General features: G+C 41.9%; 1 protein-coding gene across 3 annotated transcripts in view; it reads right to left on the bottom strand.

Annotated features, from left to right (window-relative positions):
• SIDT1 (SID1 transmembrane family member 1) overlaps window positions 1-26,911 on the bottom strand; it is a 97,597-nt gene that overhangs the window by 2,241 nt on the left and 68,445 nt on the right. For all 3 annotated transcript variants that reach the window (XM_030941182.1, XM_010361023.2, XM_030941194.1), the window contains 13 exons: window positions 24,655-24,726; window positions 23,167-23,312; window positions 21,968-22,041; window positions 21,019-21,085; window positions 18,755-18,828; window positions 17,658-17,781; window positions 17,339-17,456; window positions 14,757-14,893; window positions 13,688-13,796; window positions 9,733-9,809; window positions 6,178-6,224; window positions 2,637-2,742; window positions 2,432-2,542 (listed from right to left, as the gene is read on the bottom strand). In XM_030941182.1, the coding sequence (XP_030797042.1) occupies window positions 2,432-2,542; window positions 2,637-2,742; window positions 6,178-6,224; window positions 9,733-9,809; window positions 13,688-13,796; window positions 14,757-14,893; window positions 17,339-17,456; window positions 17,658-17,781; window positions 18,755-18,828; window positions 21,019-21,085; window positions 21,968-22,041; window positions 23,167-23,312; window positions 24,655-24,726 (1,262 nt within the window). The remainder of the gene's footprint in view (window positions 1-2,431; window positions 2,543-2,636; window positions 2,743-6,177; window positions 6,225-9,732; window positions 9,810-13,687; window positions 13,797-14,756; window positions 14,894-17,338; window positions 17,457-17,657; window positions 17,782-18,754; window positions 18,829-21,018; window positions 21,086-21,967; window positions 22,042-23,166; window positions 23,313-24,654; window positions 24,727-26,911) is intronic.

Below are 26,911 nucleotides of genomic sequence, written 5' to 3'. Positions count from 1 at the left end.
CGGGCGCCTGTAGTCCCAGCTACTCAGGAGGCTGAGGCAGGAGAATGGCGTGAATCTGGGAGGCAGAGCTTGCAGTGAGCTGAGATCCGGCCACTGCACTCCAGCCTGGGCGACAGAGCGAGACTCCGTCTCAAAAAAAAAAAAAAAAAAGAAGACATACAAATGACAAACAGGCATATGAAAAGGTGCTCAACATCATTGATCATCAGAGAATGCAAATCACAACTACAATGAGATATCATCTTACCCTTGTTAAAAAGGCTCGTATCAAAAAGACAGGCAATAACAGATGCTGGTGAGGATGTGGAGGAAAGGGAACTCTCACACACTGTTGGTGGGAATGTAAATTAGTACAGCCACTGTGGAGAACAGTTTGGAAGTTCCTTAAAAAACTGAAAATAGAGCTACGGCCAGGTACAGTGGCTCACGCCTGTAATCCCAGCACCATGGAAGGCACAGGCAGGTGGATCACCTAAGGTCAGGAGTTTGAGACCAGCCTGGCCAACATGGTGAAACTCCGTCTCTACTAAAAATACAAAAAACATTAGCTGGGCATGGTGGCGGGCGCCTGTAATCGCAGCTACTCAGGAGGGTGAGGCAGGAGAATCACTTGAACCTGGGAGGCGGAGGTTTCAGTGAGCCAAGATCATGCCATTGCACTCCAGCCTGGGAGACAGAGGAAGACCCCGTCTCAAAAAACAAAAAACAAAAACAAAAACAAAAAACAGAAAAAAGAAAAAAATAGAGCTACCATATGATTCAGCAATTCTACTACTTGATATATCTCCAAAAGAAAAGAAATCAGTATGTCAAAGAGTTATCTGCACTCCCGTGTTTATTACAGCACTGTTCACAATAGGCAAAATACGGAATCAATCTAAGTTCCCATCAACGGAGGTACAGACAAAGACAATATGATACACATATCTACATAGACAACGTACATATACATACAAACACAATAAAAATACTACTCAGCCTTAAAAAAGAATAAAATCCTGCCATTTGCAGCAACATGTATGGAACTCGAGGCCATTATGTTAAGTGAAATAAGTGAAGCACAGAAAGACAAATATCACTCATATGAGGCAGCTAGAAAAGTGGATCCCATGAAGATAGAGAATAGTTTGGTAGTTACCAGAGTCCAGGAAGGGTGGGGGGAGAGGGAGATGAGGGGAAAAACAAAAGAATGTACGTGTATTTATGACCGCTGAATGGCACACTTTAAAATGGTAATGATAGCAAATTTTATACGTATATTTTACCTCAAGAAAAAAACTTGTACACAAATATTCACAGCAGCATCACTCATAATGACACAAAAAATAGAAACAATCCAACTGTCAATCAGCTGATGAGCAGATAGATAAAATGTGGTATGTCAGTATAATGGAATATTATTCAGCAATGAATAGACATGAAGTACTATGTATGTTACAGCATGCTTGAACCTAGGACACATAAGGGAAAGAAGTCAGACACAAAGACCGTGTATTGTGTGATTCCATTTACATAAAATGTCCAGAATAAGCAAATACACAGAGACAAAAGGTAGATTTAGTAGTTGCTTAGGGTGAATGGGTTAGGGAGAAGTGAGGAGTGAATGCTGATGTGTATGAGGTTTCTTTCTGGAGTGACAGAAATGTTCTAAAATCTATTGTGGTGACTGTTGTGATGGAATGCTAAGACTTCTTCCTGTTCTGTGCCTCAGATATACCAGTAATTTCTTAGGCTTTGGCTCTGCTATCTATGGACGGGATGTAATGATACGTGAGCTTGGGTATTTTTTTTTTTTTTTTTTTTTGAGATGGAGTCTAGCTCTGTTGCCCAGGCTGGAGTGCAGTGGCACGATCTCGGCTTGCTGCAAGCTCTGTCTCACGGGTTCAAGCCATTCTCCTGCCTCAGCCTCCCGAATAGCTGGGATTACAGGCGCCCGCCAGCACGCCTGCTTAATGTTTTTTGTATTTTTAGTAGAGACGGGGTTTCACTATGTTGGCCAGGCTGGTGTTGAACTCCTGACTTCGTGATCCACCCGCCTCGGCCTCCCAAAGTGCTAGGATTACAGGCGTGAGCCACCGCGCCCGGCCTGGGTATTTGTTGATGGATGGAGATTATGAGAAAGATGAGGAGATGCACTACTCCAGGCTTTTGACCACGTTAAGCATCCACTGGGACCAGCGTCGTAATACAACATGCAATGAAGACCAAGTTTGCAATGTCGATAGTGCTTACAGATTTATAAAGGGCCACCCTGAGAATGATAACCACACGCAGTTAGTGTGCATTTATGTATGGCTGTTAAAAACCATCCCTGGTAGAGAAAACTTTCATTTTAGACACTGTGAAAACACATTAAGAGAGGGAGGTAGAAAGGCCAAAATGGCAAGTTGGAGAGAGAAGTTCTTTTTGGATAAGAAAACTGGCCTCTTACCTCCCAGCTGCTGAGATTCTGGAAGAAAAAATACAGGGCGGCAGCCCACATCACAGCGGTGGCCACGATGCAGAAGAGCGGGACTGGGAGCACCTTCTCAGAGCTGCGGAGCTGCAGGGGAAGAAGCAGATGCGGCCTTATGGAGGGGTCTCCGCCTTCGCCTGCCCGAGGGCCCGACGCAGCCGCTCCCGGCGCTCGCTCTTACCTTCATGATGATGTAAAAGGCCAGGTACAGCAAAAGGTTACAAATGAAGATGCCCAGCATGTAGGAAGCAAAGTCCCTGGGGCGGTGTATCAATCCGAAGAGGGCGCTGCGGGCGTGGGAGAAATGTGGGCAGCCGTCCGTGAAGGTGGATTTGTAACACTACTGGCTTTTCCAATCCCCTAGTCCTTTGAGGGGGAAGGGGCAGTTTCTTTTTTTTTTTTTTTAACTTTTATTTTTAGTTTATTTTATTTGTTTTTAAACTCTTACCTTGTGATGGAACAGTAGATTTTTAAAATAATACTTTAACATATAAGTATCTTTTTTTTTTTTTTTTTTGAACAGTTGGGGTCTCACTCCCTCACTCAGGCTAGAGTGCAATGGCGCAGTCACGGCTCACTGCAACCTTCACGTCCTGGACTCAAGCGATCCTTCCACTTCAGCCTCTCTGGTAGCCAGGACTACAGATGCATGCCACCACTTACAGCTAACTTAAAAAATTTTTTTTGCAGAGGCAGGGTCTTGCTATGTTGCCCAGCCTGGTGTTGGATTCATGTCCTCAAGCCATCCTTTTGCCTCAGCCTCCCAAAGCCCTGGGATTACAGCTGTGAGCCATGGTGCCTTGCCTATATAAGTAACTTTTAATTTATTACACTTTCTTCCAAGCATTCATTTCTAACAACCATGTAAAGTTTCCATAACTGAATGCAATGTAAACGATCATCTTTCCTCTTGTGTTGAAGTGAAGTGTTTTCCCACATTCTTCGGTTTTTCACTATTATAAGAAACACTGCAATGAATAAATACTTTCAGACATTGAGCTTATTTTTTTCATTTAAGATTAGTTCCTTAGAATAGAAGCAAAATCATCTCCATGATTGGCTTGACACTCATTATCAAATTTTTGCTAGCTGTCCATGGTTTTAAAATTAATGCTAAAGTTAATTTGGTTGGAGTTAGCTTTAATTTTGTTCCAAATTCTATTCAGTTATAGTATGTCCTTTATTACATAATTCTTTATCTCCTTGTTTTGAAATTGTTTTTAATGAATACACATCCACATACATATTTTTCAAAATCTCAATATCTCTATCTAGTTGGATTTCTGTCCTCCATTCAGATTCACTGATTCATATTTCTAATTTCTAATTTTAGATCAGTGCCTCACTATTTTATTATCATTTTATAATATGCTAGATTATCTGATTAGGCTAGCCTGCACTGTTCCACTTGGTAGCCACATGTGGCTATTTAAATTAAAATTAATTGAAAGTAAATAAAATTGAAAATCTGCTTCCTCAGTCACACTAACCACATTTCAAGTCTTCAATATCTGTGTGCCAATCGTTACTGTATTGGATTCTATGTGTGGAATATTTACATCACTCCAGAGAGTTCTACCGGACAATGCTGGGCTAATCACCTCTGCCCCTCCTTCCGTTAATCTCTTTTTCAAAGATCTTTGAAATTTTTGCCTAACTAGGCAAATAACTTTTAGAATAAAACGTAAAACCTTATTAACTTAATTACTATTCTAACTCTAAATGTATACATTACCTTGAGAAAGGATATCTTTGCAATAGTTATCTTTCCACCCAGGACCTGATGTCTGTCTTCATTTAGCTTAATTTTCCTTATGACTCCTAAGAAGATAATTACATTTTCTACAGAAAGATTGTGTACATCTCTCAAAATTTATTCGTAAATATTTAAAGTTTAAAGCTACTATTAATGGACTCTTTTTATTCATTTTGAATTCTAACTGACTTTGTTTTTTTTTTTTTTTTTTTGAGAGAGGGTCTCACCATGTTGCCCAGACTGGTCTCCAACTCCTGGGCTCAAGCAATCCTCCTGCCTCAGCCTCCCAAAGTATTGTGGTTCTAAGTGTGAGCCATTGCACCCGGCCTCAACTGACTTTGTTCTGTATAATATAGAAAATTTTCTTCTCCCAGATTTTGAAATCTTTAGTATACCAAGCAACTCTTGTACCTCCTTCCTTCAGATTCTCTAGTTATTAGCTTTTTGTTACATTTGCTTTGTCATTTTTTTCTCTCTCTCTCTGTGTGTGTGTATATATATATGCATATGTATGTACATACATCTCTATGTCTATATGTAAATACACACATATGTATGCACACACACCATTTTTCTTCTTCAAGACCATATGAAAGTAATTCCCTTTAAAATAACATTCATGGGAAATCATTCCATGTCTTTATGGAGCAACTGGGAAGGAGGTAGCCCACTATCAGATAATCAAGGTGAAGTCTGTCATTGAACCTCCTTCATCCCTACAGGCCCTCTCGCCTCACAGAGCTGTCTATGAAGAGAGGCCATCTGCCTTGTCCTGTGAGCAGATTGTGGATATGGTTTTGCTTATATGAGAGACGGAGACAAGCCAAGTGATTCTGAGCCCCCGGGGTGATAGTCAAAGGCTGTTCATTATCAAGAGGCTGGTCCCTTTTCTCCCCCCAGTGCCCTCTCTTTCAGGACCACCAGGACTGTGGAGTCTGCTAGAAGGGTGGTCAAGAACAGACCACTGCCCAAGAATCCTCTCATCTTGACCTGCCCCCAAGTAAAAGAGGAATCCTTAAATGGTATACATCTTATCCTGGGGCAATCCCTGGGGTGACAACATGGGAAGCTTCTTCCAGAAGCACATGCCCCCCAAATAAGACTCAGATTCTCATGACTTGATTCTGGCTTCCTCTGAAGGCATGCCTCTTCATTCCTTAATGTTCACTGAGATTATGGAATCTTTTTTTTTTTTTTTGTCAAAGGCCACTGACCCTGAGGAGCTCATCAGCTAGGAGCTACTAATAAAAGCAGTTAAACTTACTTATTGTTTGAGTCATCACTAAAACATTTCACTAATTTAACTGTATAAATTGAGAATAAATTGCATAAAATAATTGTGGCTAGCAAAAATATGCATCTGTTGTTCTGTTCTATTTTGAGCCATTTGAGGAACAAAGGCCATGGGAAAGGAGGAAGAAGAATGATGTAGGTAGAAAGCAAGAGACTGGGAAGGTAAGAAATAAAAGAGGGACTTGCACACACACAGACACATACACACACATACATTTAGTAAAAGAAAAATTTCTATAGAAAAGAAGGCCTTCTGGGTAGTCTTTATGGAAAGTTCTGTGAAAGAGTTTAAAGCTATGTTGGATTTTGCAATCAGTGGTATAATTATCTATCTATCTATCTATCTATCTATCTATCTATCTATCTATCCATCCATCCATCCATTCATCTATCCATCCATCCAACCATCTATCTATCCAATGTATCCACATAGATTTAATGAGTTTTGATGTTTGTCTTGTTGAGCAAATGAACTCAATGCCTCAGTGTTTTTAAGAGAGGCTACAATTGCTACACGAGAATGTCCTACTACCTTTTTTGAGTCTCTAGAAAAAGCAATCCTACCTTCTCCTTAATTTCAGATTTCTTCGTAAAAATGACAGTCAAGGAAAGCTAAACCACAACGTTGCGGACATTAATAAAGGCAAAAACATGTTTTCATAAGACTACTCACAAGGACCAGTTAACCAGATTCCCCACAACCAGCAACACCATTCTATCCTGGAAAAGAGGAAAGAAAACATCAAATGAGAGGCTGCACATCCTTCTTTTCTTTTAACCTACTGTAGTGGAAGTATCAACTATGGGAAAACAATTGCACTGGTGAAAAACATTTTCTATGGTTCTAAGAGTGCCTTGCCTATGATCTGACACTGATTGTATACAAAGACTAAATGGCAAGGCTTCTAACTGCAAATAGACCTGACCTCATCCCTGAGAAAGAAAATGTGGTGAGCAAAGCAGGACTCTATTTCTCCTCAGTGTTTAGTGGAGCTGCACCCACAGACCCACTTCTCAGTGCGGAGGCTGATGGGATGTGCTGATTACAGAATTAAGAGAATTCTGCCACTGGTCCTATGTAACTGAGCACTGTTTTTCTGGGGTGTACTACTTGGTAGCCACAATTGCAACTCTCAGACCCCAGCTGTAGGGAGTTTTGTACCCATTACTCTGGTTTCAAGGTGGTCCTGAAACTCCCAGGTTCCTATGTCTACAATATACATTCTTGCAGGGGAGAAAATCGGGAGAAAAGGTCAGTTTTAAAGGACAATAGGCCGGGTGTGGTGGCTCACACCTATAATCCCAGTACTTCGGGCGGGCAGATCATCTGAGGTCAGGAGTTCGAGACCAGCCTGGCCAACATGGTGAAAGCCCGTCTCTACTAAAAATACAAAAATTAGCCAGGTGTGGTGGCACACAACTGTAGTCCTAGCTTCTTGAGAGGCTGAGGCTTGAGAAGCGTTTGAACCTGGGAGGCAGAGGTTGCAGTGAGCTGAGATTGTGCCAATGCACTCCAGCCTGGGCGATAGAGCAAGACTCTGTCTCAAAATAAATAAATAAATAAATAAATAAATAAATAAATAAATAACAATTACTCTGACAGAGATTTATTCACAATTTGTCCCTGTCCTTTGCATACTACTTAAAATTTTAGGAGAGATTTGATCATACTTTAATTTGCATAACCACTCATCTACTATTTAAAAGTAGCAATTCTTTGTCTTTTAGGTGATCCATCCAATTTGGAGGAAGTAACTTCATTTAAAAAAAAAATTAATTCACCTATTAGAATGACTAACATCCCCAAACAGTGACAACACCAAATGCTGGCAAGGATGTGGAGCAACAGTAACATTCACTGCTGGTGGGAATGCCAAATGATACAGCCACTTGGATGACAGTTTCGTAGTTTCTTACAAAACTAAACATATGATTGCCATACAATCCAGCAATGGTTTGATATTTAACAGAAGGAATTGAAAACTCATGTCCACACAAAAGCCTATGGAAAAAAAACTATGAATGTTATAGCAGTTTATTCATAATTACCCACACTTGGAAGCAACCAAAATGTCCTTTAGTGGGTGAATAAATAAACTGTGGCACATCCAGACAATGGAATATTATTCAATGCTAAATACAAATGAGCTATCAAGCCATGAAAAGACATGGAGGAAACTTAAATGCCCATTACTAAGTGGAAGAAGCCAGTATGAAATGGCTCTATACCGTATGACTCCAATTACGTTCTGGAAAAAGAAAAACTGTGTCAATAGAAAAAAGATTAGTGATTGTGAGAACTTAAGAGGGAGGGAGGGATGAAGAGGCTGAGCACAGAGGATTTTTAGGGCAGTGGAACTGGCTCATATGATACTATAATGGTAGGTACATGTCAACACGCTTGTCAAAACCTATGAGCGTACATCAAGAATGAGCATTAATATAATGTAAGCCTTACATGGGTAGTAATGATGTGTCAGTGTAGGCTCATCAACTGTAACCAATGTACCACTGTGGTTTGGAACGTCCATAGTGGGGGAGGCTGTGCGTGGGGGGAGTGGGGGCAGAGGGTATGTGGGAAATTTCTGTACCTTCTGCTCAATTTTTCTGTGGATGTAAAGCTGCTCTAAAAAATATAAAGTCTATTTAAAAAAGGAAGCCTCCATCAATTAATGTAAAAAACAAAAGCATTACTTGCCTCTCCTGGTTCACAGGTAAGCAGGAGAACTTGCCTCTCAAAATACTCACAAGTCCTAATGGACTTTTTCATTCTCACCTGAATAAACCTTCCAGCCTCAATTCCCTTGTTTTTAGTGCTTATAGCTCCTGCCCAAGCTCTAGAGTGCTCACAGATTTCCATATTCCTTTAGAAAAAATATTCTGATTATAAAGGATTAGCAGGTACTTGCTAAATCCCTGAGTGCCAGGCCATACTAGCATCACTAGTTCTGACTGCAGCACTTTGTAAAGCCTGGGCAGTGGGCTCAGAGGAGGAAGATAGCCTTCCCAAGATCACTGACCAGAGAGCCAAGAGAGAGCTGGGACCAGGGCCCTGAGCTCTGAGCTCACTACAGAAATATATCATACACTGAAGTATATTCCAACTATCAACCAATAAGCACAAGTTATAAAAAATTCTTGCTCATTGTGAAAATCAAACAGTACAGAAATGCATAATGTGGAAGTGTAAGTTCCTAATGAACGTGACTGGAGTGACCACGGGTCCCAGTTTGCTGGAGATAGTCCTAGTTTACCCCTGCTGTCCTGGTGGAATTATTAGTGGTGTGCCCTTCACTTCCACAAGGGTACCTCTTTGGATGATTATTTATAGGGGTGCTCTGTCTTGATCCTCCCCATAGTTATGATCACTGTTCATTTATTTTTATTTTATTTTTTAAAAATTTCATTATTGGGCAGGGACAGTGGCTCACGCCTGTAATCCCAGCACTTTGGGAGGCCAAGGTGGGTGGATCACCTGAGGTTGGGAGTTTCAGACCAGCCTGACCAACATGGAGAAACCCTGTCTCTACTAAAAATACAAAATTAACCAGGCATGGTGGTGTGTGCCTGTAATCCCAGCTACTCGGGAGGCCGAGGCAGGAGAATTGCTTGAACCCAGGAGGCTGAGGTTGCAGTGAGCCGAAATCGCGCCACTGCACTCCAGCCCAGGCCAAGAGCAAGGCTCCGTCTCAAAAAAAAAAAAAAAAAAAATTTGTTATTATTATTTTTTATTTCCAAATTTTATTTTAAGCTCAGGGTTACATGGGCAGGATGTGCAGGTTTGTTCCATGGGTAAACATGTGCCATGGTGGTTTTGCTGCACAGATCATCCCATCACCCAGGTATTAAGCCCAGCATTCATTAGCTATTCTTCCTGATCCTCTCCCTCCTCCCACGGGCCCCCCGCCGCCCCACCCTCCAACAGGCCCCAGTGTGTGTTATTCCCCACCATGTGTCCATAATCATCACTGTTTAACAGTTGGGTAGATGTAGTTTCTTCTTTTTTATATACTAGCAAATATTTTGTTTATAAAAATGAGACCATGTTAGCTTGACTTTTATGAGAAAGAGTAAGCACCATGCTCCTTCCCCACTCGGGCCTTTAGCCACGCTGGGCCATCTGGCCCTCTTGATTTTAGGAGACCTGAGTGACCGCCCCAAGCCTGTCCCTCCTATTACTCCCCTACTTCCTGGGAGAGGGTCAAAGAACACAGGAACATGCACGTACCATATACAGAGGCCGGCTACACTGCTGGATACAGTCTGTGTAGAACACCATGGCAGCCCGCCGGAAAATTCCCAAATCTGCTAATACAAAAATGCATGGTGAGAAGGCTTAGTCAACAAAAATACAAATACTCTGAAGTGGCCCAAGCTTTTGGAGCCAGAATGATGTCATCCTCACTTCATTAAAATGCATTAGAATGCTTTGCACCTAATAGGTGTGCAATAAGCATTTGCTTTGAAAAATGGTATTGTCATTGAGGGATGCCATATCCATGCATTACACAGCAGAAAAGCGAGGAAGATGGACATGAGCAACAAGCACTTGCAAATAACACGGGTGGCTGGCCGACCCTTACTCTGTCTCCTTCAGCTAAGCTTCTTTTTGTTTACAGTTTACTCTGGTGGTGGTTTCTTTATAGTAGAGATGTTATGGGTCTCCTCAATCTACTTTAAAACACATGCTCTCTCTAGAGGATGGGAAATCTTAGCTTGTGAAGGTTCAGATCTGTTATTTCTCAATGTGGTTATAAGTTAGTAACAATGGAACTAAAGCCTCGCTGAGCATGTTCAGAAAATCTATCTGAAGTGAAACAATCATCAAGGGAAGGTAAGTTAAGATGGGGAGAAAAAGACAGGAAAGGTTTTTTAAACATAGTTGAAAAGGATGATATGAAATGCAGCGAGTGTGTGCATTAAAATGTTACATGAACAGTCAGGTTCAAAGGCGGGCTGTGTTTCTGTGAGCTGTCCACACCACAGATATCGAATGCCAGTCTGGGTCTGCCCAAAGCAAACATTTTCCAGAACGTGGATCTCAGCTCTGCTGTGAATCCTGCTCCTCCTCAAGATTACCCCCGTGGTCAATTTAACCAGGAGGGAAGACACCTGTCTCTGTGGCATCCCAGAAGAGGCGTGGAGCAGGCTGGGGTGGAGTGCAGTCTCCCCTCTGAGCCTCTCTCTGGCTCCCCACTCCCATGGAGTCTGCCCAGCCTGAAAGAGGATGTTCAGGGGGCAGGGCTGCCAGGACAGCCAGGTGGGTCACTTTGATAAAAAAGCAATCTAGACCCCTGAAAAGGGTGGCTGAACATTACCTGTATCAGACACATCTGAATCAGTAGGAAGCAGAGAAGAAAGGAGAAAAAAAAAGAAGAGATGGTAAGAAAGCAGCCAAACATGTAAACTACTGGTCATTTTATTTTTTCTTGAGATGGATGACTTTAATTTTGCTTTCTGATTATGAAAGTAATGTTTACTTGTCAAAAAGAACACAGGATCTTTCTGCTTGTCTCAAACATTCAGAAGTCTTCAAATCCTCAAAGAGTGAATTGAGACTTTTCTCTCTCCCTGTCTACTTTCGTGCACCACTTCCAATTTATAATCCAGCCTCTCTCATGAGAAATCCTGGAGGTCGTTTTCCAGAGCTCTGGGAATGGGGGACACAGTAGCGATTTGGGGAAGCAGCTCTCTGGTTTATGAGAGATAATGATTAAATGTTCTTCCTCATTGCTGCTGCCTTTCCTGTGTCCACATTTATTTGCTTGTGTAGCCCGAGGGGCCACAGACAAAGGACATGTGGTTAGAAAGTAAAGGCAGCTTATGACATGGGTAGAAAGGCTGGAGTCAGCTGAACACTGCCCACGTATCCAACTTCCTGGCTTTGGACTAAATTTAGATACAGTCATTGTCACGACGAAATAGAACGTTTTCTTTTGACTCTGGTTCATCTGTAACCACCTGGGGAAGACTCCAAGGGTACGGAAATGGAAAATATTCAGTTAAACTACGGGCTGGCTAGCTCCCATTTGCTGTACTAGGCCCACTTGCCATGAGTCTCTCTCCTGGGGACCCACCACACTGGGGAGGCGGGCCTGTGTGGACGGCGTCAGTGGATTCTCTGACTTTCCTTGGACAATGGGGAATCCCAGCAGGAGACTACAGGGACAAAGGAAGGAAAGTGAGCTCGGAGGACTTATTTTGCTGGCGTCCTCCCTGTGAGGTTCCTGCAGGCTGGCCAGAATGTCAATGAAAGGTCACTGCTCCTTTCAGAGTGACTTTTTCCCCCATAACTCTCTCCTTCCACATTTTGGGAACCATGTCTTCCCTGTCTTTTTGGGCTTATAGATGCTGCTAACCCCAAGTTTCCATGATATCCTTTTATTCCCCTCTACCCCATCCACATCCTATGAATAGTCCTTCTGTGAATAAATCCTTCTCTTTCTTTGTGTGTGACATCTTTTTCCTGTTGGGACCCTAACAAATTATTCCGTGGTCATAATATAATACGCTAAATTTCACTTCTTTTAAAAGATAGGATAATTTCGCATTGTAAAACTGCATAAGGTAAAGGTGGTATAAATATATGAAAGCTCCTCTGTGCATTAGTGGTCACTCCACTGCGTACATCTGCACTCACGTTTATTTTTCCAACTCTGGAAGAAACCAGAACAATAATGTTCTGAATTATTTTCCTTTTGAAAGTTTAGTTTGTATGACTTCACTTACCTTCTGTCTGGTGGAGGAGCATGACCAGCGTGCCCTGCCAAATGTTCTACACAACTGGCTCAAGTAACTGGGAGATTTGGAGGTATGCTGGCTATGTTCATGCCAGAGGCAAATCTACTGACCAGGGAAAAAGAACTAACCTTTGAAAACGAGCAATTGCTCTATTCGGTCTTCTAGTCTTAAAGCCATTCATTTATTTAGAATTGCTCTTAGACCTGGACAAGAGGGTCCCATATTTTAGAGGCCTTATTCCCTCGTGAGTGAGGAGTCTGCAGGGCCAAAGGACTCCTCTTTTCCTTCTTGAAATTCTGAACTCCAGGGTGCCAGAAGTGTCTACCTGCCCAGAAGGCTCCGAGCCTGCTCTAGGGCCTGCTTAGCCCCCTTCCCTTGTCTATCCTCCTGAGGGCAGATGGCACCACTAAGGCATACCTCTAGGGGCAGGGAATGGCCAAGTGGTGGCTATTTGTGGGGTATGTGAATGAACATCGGATGTTGGGCAAAGGTGCCACATGCATACCTGTGAGACTCCTTAAGACACAACCAGAGGTAGAAAAAAGTGTTCTTTGAGGAACCAAGAATTTTAAATTTGAACCTAGGCCTTCTAAGTTGCAGTGGAGGTATATTTTTCCCTCCCTCCCTCTCTCCTTTCATGTATTTAATAGCTTTTTAGTCCACTTTATGACTTTGATGTTCTTACACATAAGCTGTGCAGGGTTTTATTTGGACTTTTGTTCCGGGCTTTGTTAATATCAGAGATTTGCCTATGTTTACATATAATAATTTTCCTTGAAATAGACAAAAGGATATTTAAGTCTGACTTCCCGTAACTTAAAATGATTTTTTTAAATTTAAATGCTCTAAAACCACTTGAATCTGTTTTCTTGTATGATGACTGACCAACAGCATATCACAAGGTGATTTCTGTAGAACATGCAATGCTCTCTGATGAGTTGGAGGGAGCTCAGCAGGTATCCTGCCTCTAAGATTGGCAAGTTGGTCTCAAAAGTTCCAGCCCTAGAATCTGAAAATATATAATTCATTCTTGACAACCATTTAGCATGGTTAGAGAAATGCTCCCTTTGAATTCCGCAAACTGAAAAATGTTCCTCTAGGTGGAACTAGTGGTATGATGATCATACCATTTTCTAAATGCAAGTCAAAGTTTGGCAGACTGCAAAGTGTTTTCAACCAAGGGTTGGAGGTATACCTCCTCTCTGAGGTGTGGCAAACCTTAGTTTCTCAGCTGAAAATAGAACTAGTGGTAATAACTTATCACTATCCTATAAGGGAGAAGAAGCTCTTGGAGAGAATATATGCTATTAAAAGTGGCATAGAATCCAGAGCATTTGTTCATGGTGACCAGTAACACTTTCATTCAGCATAAGTAAAGGCAATGTCTGATTTTTCATTGAAGTTGATTCGGGGGTTTAGTAGAGAATTAACAGGTGACTCACCTATCTTGAAACGGCCCATATAATATATCTGGGTGCTGAGGGCTAGTGAGGCCAGAACGTGGATTGCAGAGAAGATGACCCAGAACCACACATCATTTTTTCCAAATACCTAGGAGTAAAGATGGAAGTTATCTTCGTCTGGGGCTTTCCCTAGAAAACTCATCAAAATCATCCTCTCTCCTGTATGTGTAAGGAGTCAAAAACAGCTGTGTGTGCATTCTGTTTTTCTCCCCCTCTGGAAACTCCCACAAATCTTACTCCCATGGGACAGAAAAAAAGAAAAAAAGAAAAAAAGGTTAAGGGACCAAATGAAAATGGAAAAGAGAAATAGGAGAGGCAGCTGAATAGCAATGGTGAAGAGATAACAGGTCTAAAGTGGGGGCGAACGCACTTCAGATAACCAAAACAGCCAACACGTGTTGCCCATGCATATTTAGAAAGTGGTTTCTGTTTTTTCGAGTCAGTCTCTCCAGTCAGCTTAAATACCCCTATTCCATTTTCACATGAGCCAGGTCTAGCTTTATATTAAAATTATCCTGTGGTGGTTTTACAGGTGCCTAATACATTACTAAAAATAACCAACAAGGCCGGGCACAGCGGCTTATGCCTGTAATCCCAGCAGTTTGGGAGGCTGAGGCAGGCGGATCACGAGGTCAGGAGTTCGAGACCAGCCTGACCAACATGGTGACACCCCGTCTCTACTAAAAATACAAAAATTAGCCAGGCGTGGTGGTGCATGCCTGTAGGCACAGCTATTCAGGAGGCTGAGGCAGGAGAATTGCTTGAACCCGAGAGGTGGAGGTTGCAGTGAGCTGAGATCACACCACTGTATTGCAGCCTGGTGATAGAGCAAGACTCTGTCTGAAAAAAAAAAAAAAAAAAAAAAAAAAAAAAAACAACAAAAAACTAAATAACTAAATAAAACTATGCCATGAGCAGGCCAATGATAAAAGTGTGTCATGAACTGAGGATTTTGGTTAATTCAAACCCGTTCACTTGATTGTTGTTTGTTTATTGAATCTAGGGGGGCACTTTTTGAGAGCCAGGTGGAAGAAGGTGGGGGACGCACCACTCCAAGGACGGTGACCATGATGACCACAGCGAAGGAGGCGTAGGCAGAGTAGGCGCTGGCATTGATGTCTGGGTGGCGGGTCTGATAGAGCTTCAGCATGCACAGACCAGCTATCATGTACATGAAGGAGGTGTCTGAGGACCCAAAGGAGGAGCCAGACGATCAGGATTCAGTAGGTGACAGACAAATGATATTTTCTAGATTCTTCTTCAGCCTCTGAGTACCCCTCACTTCAATCCATGGACTATTTGCTACCTGCAGACTGTGTGGAGACCTTTAACATGTCAGCCTCCTTGAACATTCTCTAGGCAGATTCCACGTACTCCACTTCTAAACCTCTCTAAGGCTGCACTTTAGTTCACAGAAAAAAAACCATCTGATATAATAAATAAATAACTCCTCTTTCATGGAAGAAGAGTGTCTGATACGATAAACAAACAACTATCCTCCCTTGCGTTTTAGACACTGGTATTCAACAGCAATAACAAAAGAATTCCTAATGGTGATAGTGTAGGCAGTGTGACCATAAAATGAGCCCCAGATGGGTGTGGGAGGTCGTTCTCAGCACCCTAAAATATAACCACATTGATTACTGCACATTTATAGCTTTATAGCCCAGTGATGGAAAATAGCCAGAAATAAAATGTAGCTTACTGCATTAGAATTGTAGAAATGCAAATTAAGACAACAATGCAATGCCTCCATATTACTCAAAAACTTGGTAAGAACTTTAAATGTCTGACAGTAACAAATGTTAGTGATGATCTGGGGAACGGGAAGTCTCACACAGCTATTGGGAGTGGGAATTAATGCTTTGGAGAGAAATTTGTCAGTTTTTGGTAAAATAGAAGGTGCACAGACCAAGTAACTAAAAAATTATACTTCTAGGTATCCCAAGGAACTTCTCTTACATACATACAAAGAGACATATGAAGGATGCTCATTGTAGTATTATCTATAATAGCAAAATATGGGCAACATCTAAATGCTGTTCAATAGAGGAATTGAGAAATGTGATACTTTTTGTTATACAATATGACAACCCTTAAAAATGAGTGAACTACATGTCCTTGATATAATATTGATAAATCTTGAAAACATATTCTTGAATAAAAAAAGGCTGCAGAACACAGAATGATAAACTACTATTAATTTGCTACAAATATAGAAAAATTACAAAATCCAGAAAGGTAAATATCAAATTAATCATGGTTATTGCCTTTAGGGCAGGAAGGAGGAGATTAAGTTTGAAAGTGCGTCAAAACAGGACCTCAACTTTATCACAGTGCTTTATTCTCTAAAAAGCAGATCTAGGCAAATATTTAAAAGTGTTGACATTTGTTCATTCTGAGTGGTGAATGATACCATTCTCTGTAGTTTTCTCTATTGAAAATGTTTTCTAATTTAAAAAAATTAAATATGACAGAGTTCTGTGGTGCTCAGAGTTAACAACCAGAAGCCGGAGCACAAACATTAAATGACCGTTTAAAAAAATCCTCATCCTTGAGCATGGAGGGCGTCATTACTTGCTAGACAGCATCAGCTCTTCCCTTCCTCCTTCTTAACAGCATCTCAATACTAACTCAGTATCTATCCGCTTTCAATTCAGAAATGCACACTGTCTCAGCCCCTTTGCTTCAGGAAAGCTAATCCCACCTTTGGCTCCAGGGACAGGGCTGATTGATCTAAAGACAGTCCCACCTTTTTTGCTGATTGGTGAAGCAACCTGGGTCTGAGCTAACCAGCGCTTAGAGAATGATTCAAGAATGGGCTCATGGGGCTGGGTGTGGTGGCTCACACCTGTAATCTCAGCACTTTGGGAGGCAGAGGCAGGCAGATCACCTGAGGTTAGGAGTTTGAGACCAGCCTGGCCAACATGGTGAAACCCCATCTCTACCAAAAAAATGCAAAAATTATCTGGGCATGGTGGTGTGCACCAGTAGTCCCAGCTACTAGGGAGGCTGAGGAAGGAGGGTCACTTGAACCCTTGAGGCAGAGATTGCAGTGAGCTCAGATCATGCCACTGCACTCCAGCCCGGGCGACAGAGCCAGATGCTGTCAAAAAAAAATGGGCTCATGACTGTTTAAGCTACTGAGGTGTGAAAGGATGTTATCTGTGGCTTTCTCAAAAAACAGCTTCCTCGCTCTTAATGGAAGGCTCCTGGAACCCAGCTTGCCGCCTCTGGAATTGTTGGTTGGAGCTATGAAGACGGGGGCTGCTATAGTTACTTTGCCTACCATCAGGGAAGATAGCCTGAGGATAAAACCAACAAACAGGCCTAGTACAATCAAAGAGATCACAGAGAAATGAAGGCAGAGACACCAGATAAATCAACCATAAGCCCTTTCTACATCTGGATGTCCTTATTGTTCAATCCAATATAAATTGGGTTCTCCATAACTTTCATCCCAAAGCAGTCTCACTGCTCAATTAGATCATGCTCTGTGTGGAGGTCCTCCACCTCAGCTCACATAAAATGCCATTTGATCCTTGCAAGCATGACTTTGACATTTTTGGGGAGGGTTCCAGGATGAGACTCATGATTCAAATCTGTATAGTAGATATAAATTCTAATTACCGAATTGGAAGTTGGAATAATTAGGGCAGACATGGTAGCAAGCACTGAGCACCCCTTCCATCATCAATGCAATGCCCATAGCATAGAAGAGACCAAAGTGTTTGGGAATCCCGTACTCCTGCAAAAGGAGAAAGGGTGGTCAATAGATATTAAATAGTGCCATATCCACCACGTCACTAATCTGGAAGCCTATGCTTCTGGTCTCATGCAGTTTGTTACACATAATAACTCATCACACCATCAAGCCAGATGTCCCACTCCTTTGCAGATCCTGTTTGGATCCATAACCCTCCCTAGCTCCCACCCACTCTCTCCTCACCATAGCAAAGAGGTCCTTGGCTTCTAGGGCTCTCCGATGGAGGATGTCCCGGCACAAGACTATCAGCAGGAAGAGGAAGCCCAGAAGCACGTGGCCCAGATTGCTGAGAATGTTGTTGAAGGCACTACAGGGATGAGTGAGAGGCCATGAGAGAGTCAAGACCATCAAAGGGACCAGAGAATACATGATGCATGAAGGAATGAACGAATTCAGCATCAGTGTTTTCCATTAACCTTTCCATAAGGTTTCAGGATCAGAAAAGCATTAGAAATCCTCTTTAACATAACTCCTTCATTTTATGATGCTTACTTAGCCTGTGACAATGTGTCTGTTTCCTCTCAAGAGCGCCTGCTTGGCTTCCTAACACCCTCCCATCCTCTCATGTCCCGATGGCATTTGTATAGTATGAGTCCTGGGAAGGACAGCTGCTTCAAAGACGGGCAAGTGTTTCAGCTACACTGTGAGAGTGAGTTCTCACAGGTGGACCCACGTAAGTGTCGATGTTCAGCTCTCTAATTGTGAATTTCAGATAAGTGTCAGCCAATCATAGCCAGCAGCTTTATTTGAGGAAACGAATGCTGGTTCAGCTCTGGAGCAAGAAGCCAGACTCCCAACTCCCAGGCAATGCTTCTTCCACGTCACCAAGTTCTGGTGGCTAGAGCATGGCCTGGGAGGCCACAGGGCTGGGTTTGTGTCCTGCGCTAGGTAGCAGCTGAGGGACCTTCAGCAAGTCCTCACCTGCCTTCATCTAAAAATAGGAATTGTAGTAATGTCTGTCTCATGAGGTTGTTTAATGGATCGAATGAGACAAGAGGCTGCCAGCTCATGCCTGTGAACAAATGCCACCACAGCTAGAGATCTGACATTTTAAAAAATGTCACTGCCCTCGTCTTAGCATGCTTAGGAATGTTTCCTGAGAACCATATACGGGAATGAGAGGAGCATACCTCGTCTCAACTTCTTGGTTTAGTTCCTTTTTACCCTTGAATAGGGTCGTTTCCCACAGTTGTTTTTAGTATTTTTAAAAACTGAAATCACAACATTAGACAGAAAGGCATCTCTAAATGCCTCGTGGGCAACCAGAGGACTAGGTTTACCTCAGGACGCCCAAGGGGTGAGCACAGAGGAAGTTGTAGTAACAGATGTCCTGGTTGCCAGTGACATTTACCACCTGTAAAATCAAGAGTGAGAAGAGGAAATGTGGTTTTCCTCCGTCCTCTGTGCCCCAGCCGGAAATCACAAAGAGCAGACAGGGCTCAGGGAGATGCACTGTCACTAGTTTACAATGTAACCAGTGCTCCTCTGCACAGATGGGCCATTATCTGCCACCTTACACAGCACAGGTGCTTTTTTCCGAAAAAGTTACCATCTTGCTTTGAATGGGAATATTCTGTGTACCCCCTTACGCAGCCCCAAGGTGGAATTCACCCAAATGCGTTTCCTTTGTTATCATGATGAAAGGACTATGAAATGTTAACATTGGGACGTTTCCGGACTGTCACACTATGTCTATTTTCCAGGTTAATGCAGAGGGTATATAGAGCTGTCCCATCCTCTGGGTGGAAATGGTAAACATGAGGTAGACACAAGGAGATGTGTGTTCAGTTTTCCCTATTTATCACCATCTCTGTCAAGAACTTTCCCAAACCACAGTCCAGGTGTATCTTCTGACAGTCCCCCAAAGTATGCAGAGATTTAGATTATAAACAGTGGTGCTCAAACCTTGTGAAGTCCTTGTTCTCATTACATAATAAGTATGCAATTGGCTAACTATTATTAGATCATTAACACACAAACTTGGCTGTATGTTGGAATCACTGGGGGTTTAGACACTACAGATGCCTGGCTATACCCTCAGAGGCTCTGATCTAATTGGGATGGGGTACAACTGGGACACTGGGATTTGTACAAGCTTCCCAGGTGACCTTAATTCACAGCAAAGTCTGAGGGCCACTGCATTAGAAACAACTTCAGCTTTGTGCTATTGTAAATGGGCTTTCTGTGTAATAAATTCTATAGAAGGTAATTTAAGTGACCTTGGCCTAGGATTCTATGGAGGAATGAGGATTCTCAAACTACTTTCATATTATTTTTGCTTAAAAAATGTTTGTTTTTATTTTACATTTTCTTTTTACTGTAATATTTTGTTAGTTTTATGAAGCTCTTTCTTTCTTTCTTTCTTTCTTTCTTTCTTTCTTTCTTTCTTTCTTTCTTTCTTTCTCTCTCTCTCTCTCTTTCTTTCTCTCTCTCTCTCTTTCTTTCTCTCTTTCTTTCTTTCTCTCTTTCTTTCTTTCCTTTCTTTCTTTCTTTTGTTCTTGAGACATGGTCTCACTCTGTCACTCAGGCTGGAGTGCAGTGGCGCAATCTCACCTTACTGCAATCTCAGCTTACTGCAATCTCCACCTCCTAGGCTTAAGCAATCCTCCCACTTCAGCCTCCTGAGTAGCTGGGACCACAGGTGCATGACACCACTCAGCTAATATTTTTGTATTTTTGGTAGAGACACGGTTTTGTCATGCTGCCCAGGCTGGTCTCAGACTCCTGAGCTCAGGCAATCCACCTGCCTAGGCCTCCCAAAGTTCTGGGATTACAGACGTGAGCCACCATGCCAAGCCACGAAGCTGTTTTTAATTTTACAAAAAAATATTTTCCTTCAACGGGAAGGCACAGGCTAGATTAGCTACCAGGTTCCTTTGTTTTGGTCTGGAACTTTATTTACTCTACTCATTATCCCATAATGATCAGAAAGCTCAGAGTGTTAAGTAACAGATGCAGTTGATAGATATCATGACTGAATGAGCGCAAGGTAAGAATTTCAGACTGGTAGACAAAATAATACAAGAGATTGCAGCTCCCTTTGTGATAAAACAATTGGGAACTAGATTGAAAGATCAGTTAAAAATGAAGCAAATGGGCTGGGTGCCGTGGCTCATGCCTGTAATCCCAGTACATTGGGAGGCTGAAGCAGGCGGATCACCTGAGGTCAGGAGTTTGAGATCAGCCTGGGCAACATGGTGAAACCCTGCCTCTACTAAAAATACACAAAAAATTTAGCTGGGCATGGTGGCACATGCCTGTAATCCCAGTTACTCAGGAGGCCAAGGCAGGAGAATTGCTTGAATCTGGGAGGCAGAGATTGCAGTGAGCCGACATCGTGCTATTGCACTCCAGCCAGGGTGACAGAGTGAGACTCAGTCTTAAAAAAAAAAAAAAAAGAAAGAGGAAGCAATCGTGAATTCCAATTGGAACCCCAATGGGAAATTCTTGAATGGATCCTAAGTTGTACCTCTCTCTGTCAGTCACAGTGGAGACTCTCCCTGCAGAAAGCAAGCGGGGATTCTGGGGCTGGGGCAACACTTACTGTCTGGTAGGTAATGACCAGCTGGATCACGGGCAGTGCGTAAAACACAGCGATGGTGATGATGTTCCTATGGAGGCAGAAAGAACCAGAAATAGTTATTTTCAAATGAACAGTAGAGTCTTTGGTTAATATTTTTAAAAGAATGCTTCCACCCCATAAGTCCATAATTAACTTGCAAAAATAACCAGAAGCTGATTATGTGGTTCCTGTTTCTCTAGTCGTTCTCTCCCCTCTCTTGCATTGGGGCATTTGGTACACAGTATCCTGTCTAAAGGGAAATTAAAGAAGTAAAGAAAAGCTTCCCTTGGATACTTTTAGTTAGGTTGCAGAGGCAAAAGCTGACAATACTAACTGAAACGTATTTTTTAAAAAGGTTAATGATTGGTACCCAACAAATATTAGGGTTTCTTTTTTCTTTCTTTTCTTACAACCATTTGTAAAACAGTGTAAGTAATACCTGCTTCTGGTTTAACCACATCATTTATGAGGGACTGTCTCTTTAGGCTGTTGTTAGATTGAACATCTAACAACTGTAATGAGTAATGAATGACGGATCACATGAAAGGGGTGTGGTTTCCAAACTGCTGGTCCTGCTATGAAACTTCATGTGGCCCCATTGTCCCTTATTTCCTTCTAAGATCTGCATGCAAGTTAAAGGGCATCCTTCAAGAGAAAATAAGATGAGGAGCTGTCACAAAAGTACAATATTCAGCTTGAGGGTTTCTGAGGGGAGAGATTTCTTGCAAGGCAGCTCAGCCTCTTGGCTGGGAGGGAGGCTGAGTCCATGTGTGTGGCCATCTCAGGTCTACGGATAGTTGGCTGGTAACATCATCCCCTACGCCTGTGCCTCATTAAACACTAAAACCTTGTGCCTAAGTGGTTGTGGCTCTTACAAAAAAAACTTTATGTTTATTTAAGGGAACCATGGTCCTGCTGGTCAGCTACTTACCAAAAATAAATTTTATATTTTTTGCTGACAATTCTCCGGTCCTTCCTGGACAAATCGGACAGGTAAAGGAACATCTGGAATGCCAAATAAAAAGAGAATGCAAAACTGTACTCAGCTGTTTATGCATGAGATACAAAGGCAAACTTAACACATGTCTCAATTTAAATTAAAATTGTTAAAATTATTCAAGGGGGCTGGGTGCGGTGGCTCACTCCTGTAATCTCAACACTTTGGGAGGCTGAGGTGGGCGGATCACGAGGTCAGGAGATAAAGACCATCCTGGCTAACACGGTGAAACCCCGTCTCTACTAAAACTACAAAAAATTAGCCGGCCGTGGTGGCGGGCGCCTGTAGTCCCAGCTACTCAGGAGGCTGAGGCAGGAGAATGGCGTGAACCCAGGAGGTGGAGCTTGCAGTGAGCCAAGATCACGCCCCTGCACTCCAGCCTGGGTGACAGAGCCAGGCTCTGTCTCAAAAAAAAAAAAAAAAAAAAAAAAAAAAATTTCAAGGGATACAGTTACTCAAATTTACTAAATTTGATTAAGTAAATCAAATTTCTTGATTACAATTATTTAAGACTTTTCTTTTAATGTTGTTTTTCCCATGATACCTTAATAAAAATCCTAGTATTTTCCTTGGAATATTAAGGATTGGCCGATGTGGGCAACTTATTGGAAGTCTTGAGTGCTTCTTACATGTCAAGAATTGATTTTCCAGCTTCAGAGCTGTCTGCTGTGTGGTTCTTGAACTACATAGGGCTGACACTGTGCATTTCACCTTCATATCTTTTGCTGGATATGACACAAAATAATAATTACAAGCCAGAAAGAAATGAGCTTTCCTCCTGAAAGATGATATGCACAGAACCGGGGAGCCTTCCCCAGTACACCCCTCAAATGAATCTCTTCTTCCATCTGGTTGGATCCCTGCCTCCTCTATTGTCCACGGTCAGCCACTTCAGACCTTAAGAGCATATTAATGCTCTGTTCTCTTTAATGTGCTCACTTTCTTCCTCGAGAAAACAAGTGGTAATTAACAGAGTATTGCTTTTAGTCTGTAGGTACATTTGATTTAAGCCTTCTGGGAAATGTGACTTTCCCTGAAGGAAACAAAATAAAGGAAACTGAGGTACTGCTGAAATTTATTCTACTGCCAAACTTTCTGCCCTCTCAAAGAGTACGGCGAGGCAGAGTGGGTACCTTGGTCCGGATGATGTTTTTATCACTCTCAATGTCTGGCATGGTGTCAAAGTCGCTCTCCTCCACGGAGCTGTCTGTGTCTGACTGGCCTGGTGGCCCAACATCGGGGGAGGACATCTGCCTTCCAGGACTGGAGCTTGACTCATCTGAAACAGAGACAACTCATCTGCCTTCAAAAGCCATGGAGATCCTATGGAGCCCATTCCTCTATGCAAAAAGCACGGTGCAGACTCATTCTAGCAAATACTATGTTGATCCAAATGAACTCCTTATTCACAAGATCTGTTCTTTCTCTCTATTCCTTCTCAATGGACTTTTATTTTTCCTCTCTTCCTATTTTTATATTTAACTTGTCTATCTTCAGGACTGAACACATATTAGAATCTAAGGGCATCTGCTCTGTTAACTATTTGGATACAAAAATAAATTGTACTTATATTTCATGTTTCATATGTTAAAATATGAACATAAATATATACACATACACATGCACACAGCTATGTATAGCATCTATTGCATATATGTGTGAGCTCACACATATCTAACAGCTATACGTTTCTCATGGGTAAAGTATTTGTACACAGAAATCACCCACATGCCATATCTATGATTATATAATGAAAACAACATTCTCAGGAAGAAGAATCCTTCTGTTCCCATGAATGTTTCCCAGAGCAGATGGAGATTTGTGCAGCTTGATGAGCACATGAGCTGAGCTTACCTTCCGCTTTATTTCTTCTGTTCAGATGGTTTTTAAAAAATCCTGTTCTTACAGAACTAAAAATAAGTAGCCTGCACTGAGCCCACATGCTTCTCAAAGTTACAGAATGATAGGGCAGGAAGACAGGATTCCCAGTCCCTCTACACTGACATTTTAAGGAGCATCATTCATAGGTCCACAAGCAATATGGAAGGGCAGGCAGCTCAATGCGCTTCTACTCTAACAAGACAGGTCTAGGATTCCATTCTTTTCAGACCACTTAAGGAACATTGGGTTTGCCATTTGAACGACTGGGTGGCATCAGCAGGTTCAATTATGAAGTTAGCCAAAATGAAGGGTTGGTAGGCTACAGCCATGTTCACCTGCAGCACTGCCTCAGTCTTCTGATCGCCCCTTACTCCACTGAAACCTGAGTATGAAACAACTGGTCAATTGACGTCAGGCTCCCTGGGACACATCTTTCATGCCCTAAATCCAGGCTGGATATGAAAAAGTCCCTAGAGGGCCTTAGTATTAGATGGCAAACATTGAAGGAATTCTGCCCAACTGGGACTAGCAGATCCAAGAAACGGAACAACGGAACTGGAGAAAGTTAGAGCTGGGAGGAAGCTTCCAAACCTCCAACCGACTCATCTTACAAATAAAAGACAATCTCATAGGATAACTGCTTTGCCCACATCCCCAGTTATTAGTGGCTGGAATGCCTTTCTATCATATTCTCTGGAGAACTAGGAAACATTTTCATGAACAGACCTGGTAGGACATACCTATTGTTCCATAATTGCTCCCTTCGGGTGTGCTGGCAGCAATGGGATGAGATGCCACCATATTTCCAGAGCCTGTTAAAAAAAGTGAAGAGGCAAACACTTTACGTCCAGTTGCTAAAACAAAACAACACTATTCTCAGTAGCTTGAATCATCAGGCCACATTATTTTAAGTTTGATTTTCTTTTTACATGAATACAGGAGTCACCAAAACTATGACCCATCTGCCAAATCTAGCCTGCCACCTGTTTCCGTATGGCTCTTCAACTAAGACTGGTTTTTAAACCTTTAAGTGATTGGGGAACAAATCCAAAGAAGCATAATGTTTCATGACAGGTAAAAATTATATGAAATTCAAATTTCAGTATTTACGTGTAAGTTCTACTGAAACACAGCCATCATTTCCATTGGTGGGCAATAAAAATATTCAGTTTTGTAAGCCAACTTTGTAGGTTTTTATCACATTTTAAATTTTTTATGTGTCCATTAATTTCCCCCGTAAAGAAAAATAATTAAAGTGTAAGTCCAAAACCTGGGTAAAGGTTTTGAGTTTATACTTTAATTTTAAGGACTAATGCAATGGCCTTGGAGACCCAATTTCTTTTCTTCTTTGGTGGTTTAGCCAAGAGTTGGCTCTGCTGGACAGCAAGGCTTTTGGCTAATGCAGCATTTTTGGCAGCCTCAGCGGTTCCCAGGGCCCTTAGCACACAGATCTTGGCCTTCAAAATGCAGACTTTGGCCCTCAGAATGCATGCTTCCTGGCACTGTTACTAGGCTTGGAGATCCCCTCATAAATTTCTTCTTATTTAGAGAAACTAGGTGTTACCTGGCCTTTCTTGGGCTAACCCATAAGTATGTAACATGTCATCAATACAATCTATGTTTTTCATCCAACTTCAAGTCAAAGAAACAGGTTACCTTCAGACTCTTAAGTATGAGAGATCAAATCTTTTGAGCACAGTAACAGTGCCACGTGAAGATGTTGTGTGCAGTCTGCCTGACTCTTTTGGACTTAGAACAGATTTGGCCATAGTTACAACATAGAGCTTTGCTGCTACAGCTGCTACTGCTGCTGCTACAGTACTACCTCTATTACTACTGACTGATGTTTATTGCAGACTTACTGTGTAGGACAGTCTTTAAAATTCTTTCCAGGAATTTACTCTTTTAAATTTTCAACAACCCTAGGAGGTTGATAATATTATTCTCACAATTTTAAAGATGATAAAAGGGAGATTCTGAGAGGTCATGTAATTTGCCCAGTCACTCAGAGAGTGGACGGATAGTGTTTCATTGTATTGATCTCAGTGAAACCTTACTTTCTTTTTATAAAAAAATTATTATGATTTCTTGGGACAGGGTCTCACTTTGTCGTCCAGGCTGGAGTGCAGTGGTGTGATCTTGGCTCACTGCAACTTCTGCCTCCCAGGTTCAAGCGATTCTCCTGCCTCAGTCTCCTGAGTAGCTGGGACTACAGGTGCACATCACCACACCTGGCTAATTTTTGTATTTTTAGTGGAGATGGGGTTCCACCATGTTGGCCAGGCTGGTCTTGAACTCCTCACCTCAAGTGATCGGCTTGCCTTGGCCTCCCAAAGTGCTGGGATTACAGGTGTGAGCCACCATGCTTGGCCTAAAAAATGATTTTTAATTGTATATATTAAGATGCACAACATGATGTTTTGATATTACGTGCACATAGTGAAATGATTGCTATAGCTAAGGAAATTAACATATCCATCACTTTCCATAGTTCCCTCTTCTTTGTTGTTATAAGAGCACCTAAAATCTACTCTCTTCACAAATTTTCAATATAGAATGCAATATTATTAACTATATATAGTCTTCCTACTGTATACTAGACTTATTCATCCTACCTACCTGCAGATTTGTACCTTTTGACTTACAGCTCCTAATTTCCTCCCACTCCCTGTACCTGGTACCCACTGTTCTAATCGCTATTTCTATGTATTTTACTTTTTAAAATATTCCACATATAAGAGAGACCCTGTAGTACTTTTCTTTCTGTGTCTGGTGTATTCCACTTAGCATGACATCCTCCATGTTTATCCATGGAAGGCATATTGTTGCAAATGGCAGCATATCCTGCTTAATAACCTTCTGTTGTGTATATATTAGACAAAACTTATCTTTTTAACTGAAAACACAGGAATTTTCCTTCAAATAAGAACAATTGGTAGTAAATATGTTACTTTCATATAGTGCTCAAGAATACCTTTTGAAGAGCAAAGAGATTGA

This window comes from Rhinopithecus roxellana, chromosome 1 (genome assembly GCF_007565055.1).
Source record: "Rhinopithecus roxellana isolate Shanxi Qingling chromosome 1, ASM756505v1, whole genome shotgun sequence".
Lineage (NCBI taxonomy): Eukaryota > Metazoa > Chordata > Mammalia > Primates > Cercopithecidae > Rhinopithecus > Rhinopithecus roxellana.
Note: the sequence above shows the minus strand (reverse complement) of the source record. Positions and strands in the feature narration are given on the sequence as shown.